Here is a 5,331-nt window from a genome sequence, read left to right on the forward strand (position 1 = left end):
TTGGTCATACTCTTTAGTCCATAGATGTACCAAATTGCTCTTTTCTGGTTCTAGAGCTACTATGATTCAGCTCTATCGTTATGATCAGAAATGGCCACAAGACGCCAAATGATTATGATAATGATTAAAGACTATGAGAATATTATTCCCAAATGTATGTTCAACAGATGTACATAGATATTATTTAACAGAAAAGACACAAGGATAGCTGATTTCATAAGCATACTGTAGATTACTGACTGGACAGTCTTGTGTCCAGCAATGAAATTTTGAAGCCACTGTATGGTTAAAAAAAAGAAGAACACCATAGATGCCTTATTTTGGGGGTGTTTTCCTTATTTGGCAAACTGGATTGGTTATCTCAAATTAAAAAAAAAACAATGTGATGGGTAGCATATTCCAGTTACTCTGGGATTAATGGATTACAACTCCTTAGCCTCCCTGGTAATTCTATGGCAGGTACTAGAATGGAGACTATGGCTAGATGGTAACGCTCAGATCCTGAAGGAACAATGCAAATTTTATCCACAGTAACGGAAGGGTGGACCATAACTTTGTCCTTGAATAAATACTTCATAGGTGATATCCAAATAATAATTTCATTGTACTATAGTTGTGTACACAGGGCAATAATCTTGAACTTGACCATGTACCCAATGATATCTTAAGGAAGGTACTCCAAGAGTATACAGGTAGAGTTCCATCAGCCCCTGCTGTTGCTGCCATTTGGTTCCTACATTTTTTGTAGGATTAGAGTTGTGTTCACACACTTTTCATTACGTTGTGCCAATGAGGTACGTTTTATCACCTCTCCTTTTATTATTTTGATTGAGCTGATATGACAGCACTGTGGTGGGCTGGCGCCCTGCCCGAGGTTTGTCTCCTGCCTTGCGCCCTGTGTTGGCTGGGATTGGCTCCAGCAGACCCCGTGACCCTGTAGTTAGGATATAGCGGGTTGGATAATGGATGGATGATATGACAGCAATGCCAAAGGTGGAGCGTATTGAGTTTGGGAACTAATAGGCTGCATCTCAATATTTTCATATGACGTTGTCACCATGACCTCAGATTGCTATTTCTGCACATTGGACAGTTGAGTGTGAAGTGATCCGTATGGAAAACCTGCACCTCCCCATTCTCAAAGATGGACATCTTAGATTGTAATTGTTAACGTCCCCGGTGTGAGTGTGGGTGCGTGCGTGTGAAGTCATGCAATGAGGGTTGGTGGGGTGCCTACCTTCTAGCTACTAGTTACCTCAAGACATTGACGAAATATTTTGACAGCAAAAAACCGTACACGTTTCAATTCCAGACATATGCATTGGGGTCTCGTTGGTAAGTTCAAAATGTTTGAGTAAATTACTTTAACAAAATAGTTAAAAAAAAACTGAATGACATATCGTACATAACTCATCGTTGTAATGTATTAGCACTTCGGTATTTATAGTGGTGGCGAATGCGCTTATTTTGATGGTATGAATAAAGTTGTTCGTTTGACGTTAAGCTGCCCCTCATTGGTTAGGCATGCGTTACATTTACAGAAAATGGGCGGGGTTGTTTGTTTGTATTATGAAATACGTCCGTGAAGGCATGCAGTTAAAGGACTGTCCTGCAGTAGAGCTGAGATAGAAGGAAAAAAGTATAATAACAATCATAATGAGTCTTTACAGGAATGCCGTGTGGTTTGTGAAAGGGCTGCAGGAATATACCAAGTAAGTGGACGTGTTACTTCAAATGTAGCGCGGTATTGTTGACAGACCAAACTTTGCAGTTTTGTTTCTCGAATTGTCTGTTAGGAGAAAGGAGACTGTACATATGAAGTTCGACATGGTCAGCTTCATATTTACAGTTTGTCTTGGTCAGCTTCATATTTACAATTTGTGTTATGCATCAGGAAATACATTTTATTCACTAATAGATATACGTAGTTTCGTATGAGTTGACAGCTCTCCTGAAGTGCAGGAGTTTAAGTTATGCAACTGCATCTCTGATTTTGTAGCATGTAACATGGCTGGAGTTAGACGAGTTCTTTCGAATGCAGGAATAGAGTTGCGAGACAAGTCGTAATCAGTGAGTTCGGTGAGCGAGGAGCCAGTTAAACGTGTTAACATTATTATTATTATTATTATTATTACTACTACTTATTGCGATGTTGGTTCAACTGAAGTCCTCGCCGATCTGCAGCCCCTCATGTAATATAAGTAAGTGTCCCTAATTGTCTTGTGCGATATACACAAGCTAGTTGCCCACTTTTATCCTTCGTTTAAACGGTAACTGGTGCCTTGAAAGAATCTAGTCGTCTTAATATTTGTGCCAAAAATGAAGAGGATTTGATCATTAGTTTGCTGTTTGTCATTGAAGCTGGCGTTTGTATGTGTTTTTGTTAAATTTAAAATATTTGTAGTGACAATAGAATTTTTTATTGGAAAGTGTAGTTTGATTGTTGATGGTACTATCAAGGCACTGTTTGTCTAAAACACGTACAGATGGTTTTTCTGCAGTTTTATCAGATTCATTTTCTGAACGTTGGCATTCATTCCAGCTGTGCATTTATTCAGAGGCTAACTGTTTCCTCTAGCTGAAATTGTGCACATTTTTGAGCCAGTGTGTTTGTACATAGCTTGCAGTGTATTGTTTGTACAAGACAATTTCATACTCATTTTAGAATTTTGAGGTAAGGCAACCTTAAAACAATACAGAAGTTTGTCCTTTTCATGTGTAATAGTTACACAATTTTTATGGTGTTTTCTGATGGGTGTGCCATCATGGATGTTGAAAGTCCTTTTGAAAGTCCAATATAGATTTTTTGCAAGGATAACTACTTTAAAGAAGCTTGTTGGCATTTGGAGAGGGTTTTACCCATATCTGACCAGTGTCACAATTTACAGTATGTGGAAGCATGCAGCATCTCCAAGGATGCCATCATAAGCCTCATTGTGTTCAAGACCAACTTAAGCATATGTATAAAATTCACTTAATGCATATTTAAACGTTTTCTATTAAAAAGCTCATAGTGCCAGAAGTGAATATAATTGCTCCGATGTGACTATAACCGTCATGTAAAAATTTGTTTTATGTTGTTACTTTTCCCCTCCAGAGCTGGCTATGAGTATGCTTCAAAACATTTTGTGCCAGGAGATCTAGACGTCAATGTAACAGGCAGATGTTTCATGGTGACTGGTGCTAATAGTGGAATTGGAAAAGCTACAGCAACAGAGCTTGCAAAAAGAGGTGATGTATGACAAGCTATGTTTATTTTTCTTCTTCTTCTTTCGGCAAATCCCGTTAGGGGTTGTCACAGCAGATCATCTTCTTCCAGATGTTTCTGTCCTCTGCATCTTGTTCTGTTACACCCATCACAAGCATGTCCTCTCTCATACTGTGGATAATCGCAGTCAAAGCATGATGTAACAATCATTAAGTCTTAGCCAAGACATTCATTCTCGTCTTTGGTGAATTAAAATTCTACAATATTTGCCATTCCAAAATCATCATCTTCTACTTTCGGCTGGTCCCGTTAGGGGTTGCCACAGCGGATCATCTTCTTCCATATCTTTCTGTCCTCTGCATCTTGTTCTGTTACACCCATCACCTGCATGTCCACTCTCACCACCTTCTCTTAGGCCTTTCTCTTTTCCTCTTCCCTGGCAGCTCTATCCTTATCATCCTTCTCCCAATATACTCTGCATCTCTCCTCTGCACATGTCCAAACCAACGCAATCTCGCCTCTCTGATGGTTTATATTTGTGTAATGCCTCTGATTGTTTACACCTTGGTAGAGGTGGCCTAAAAATAAGTTTTGGAGAGGGATGGTGTCAAAATCAGAAATAGTTTTACTAATGTTTACTCATCAAACATTCTAAAGCAAATAACAGACCAATATAAAAAAATTATAATTTTTCACTTATGGGGGACTGCGGTGGGTTGGCACCCTGCCCGGGATTGGTTCCTGCCTTGTGCCCTGTGTTGGCTGGGATTGGCTCCATGCAGACCCCTGTGACCCTGTGTTCGGATTCAGCGGGTTGGACAATGGATGGATGGATGGATGGATGGACTTATGGGGGAATGGGTGAAATGTGCAGATCCCGTAAAGTGCAGGTTTGGACTCAGTCACTGGGGGCATTTTCCAAGTGTATTCTGGCAACAGCTGCCAAGGTAGAAAAACTATTTTGAATGGGGCTGATAGAGGCCCACTGAAGGAGTGGAGTGTTGCAACAAGGAATGACTTGAGACAGAGGGTGATTAGAGAAGGTGAGGTGTGAGAAGATGGACACAGCTTTCTGGTGTGCTGTTATAATGGAAGCCATAGTCTTACATAGTTCATAGTAGCAGTGAGTGAGTAATAAACTGTCCATGGCTATTGCCAACTTTATATCATTGTAGGAATAATGTTCTTATCTTGCATATTACAGTTTAAATGCTTATGATAACAAGTACTGTGGAATGTAAAATGCCATGGAGGACTATAGCCTTAATAAGGGGTTAGACATTTTGTGGTTCATAAAGTGGGCGATTACCACCCCTGTACAACATGCCTGGAATATGAATCTGAGTATCTCTGTTAAATATACAGTGAATAAATTTCAGAGGAAACTATATTGCATGAGGATCTTTATTACGTTCATGAAACAATAGACGTTTTCTTTTCAAATAATGCTTGGTGTAAGTTGATGTTCTGATGTTACATGAAATTAGGCTTAGTCATAGATCGTTTACTGAATCAAGACATATGCAGCAGAATATGCATTTTACTTAAGTTTAAACAGTGCATGTGTATATAGAAATTTGAAGGTTAGTAGCCATCTTTAAGTTTATTTTGTCTGAGTAGAAGATTAAGTTTATTCCAAAGAATATTGCTTCTTAAATAAAATTTGTACCATTTGATTCATAGTAGCTTCCAATACAGTATGCATTGGGAATATGTAATTTTAATTTGTACAGTGGTTCCTGTAAATTAATTTCTTTAAGTCACTTGAGACTATATAGATAGATTTCTTGATAGAAAATTGCTCTGTATCATATCATTTAAAAATTACATTTTTATTTTGATGAATAATAATAATAATGTTTTTATTTAATTTTTCCTTTCAAGACACTCAATGATACATTATAAGATAAAACCGTAAAATAGAGAACTATCAAAATGGAATAATCAACCAGACAATTAAAAATAAAATTAGAAATGGTAAAAGTTATTGCAAAAAGAGGGAAAGGTTTATAAAGATGGATAAATTGGTTTTTAAAAAATAAATAGAATTTAAAAAACAAATATTATGAGGGATAAATTCCAAAGCTGTTGAACAGTGTAACAAAAGCCAAATCTCTCATGGA

General features: G+C 37.9%; 1 protein-coding gene across 1 annotated transcript in view; it reads left to right on the plus strand.

The window, feature by feature from the left end:
• Positions 1-1,544: 1,544 nt before the first annotated feature.
• The window catches only part of dhrs12 (dehydrogenase/reductase (SDR family) member 12), a 37,823-nt gene continuing 34,036 nt past the window's right edge, over positions 1,545-5,331 (plus strand). The window contains exons 1-2 of the mRNA XM_028799704.2: positions 1,545-1,712; positions 3,098-3,231. Coding sequence (XP_028655537.1) covers positions 1,657-1,712; positions 3,098-3,231 — 190 coding nt within the window. The 5' untranslated portion in view covers positions 1,545-1,656. The remainder of the gene's footprint in view (positions 1,713-3,097; positions 3,232-5,331) is intronic.

The sequence above is a fragment of the Erpetoichthys calabaricus genome, chromosome 4 (genome assembly GCF_900747795.2).
Source record: "Erpetoichthys calabaricus chromosome 4, fErpCal1.3, whole genome shotgun sequence".
In the NCBI taxonomy this organism is placed as follows: domain Eukaryota; kingdom Metazoa; phylum Chordata; class Cladistia; order Polypteriformes; family Polypteridae; genus Erpetoichthys; species Erpetoichthys calabaricus.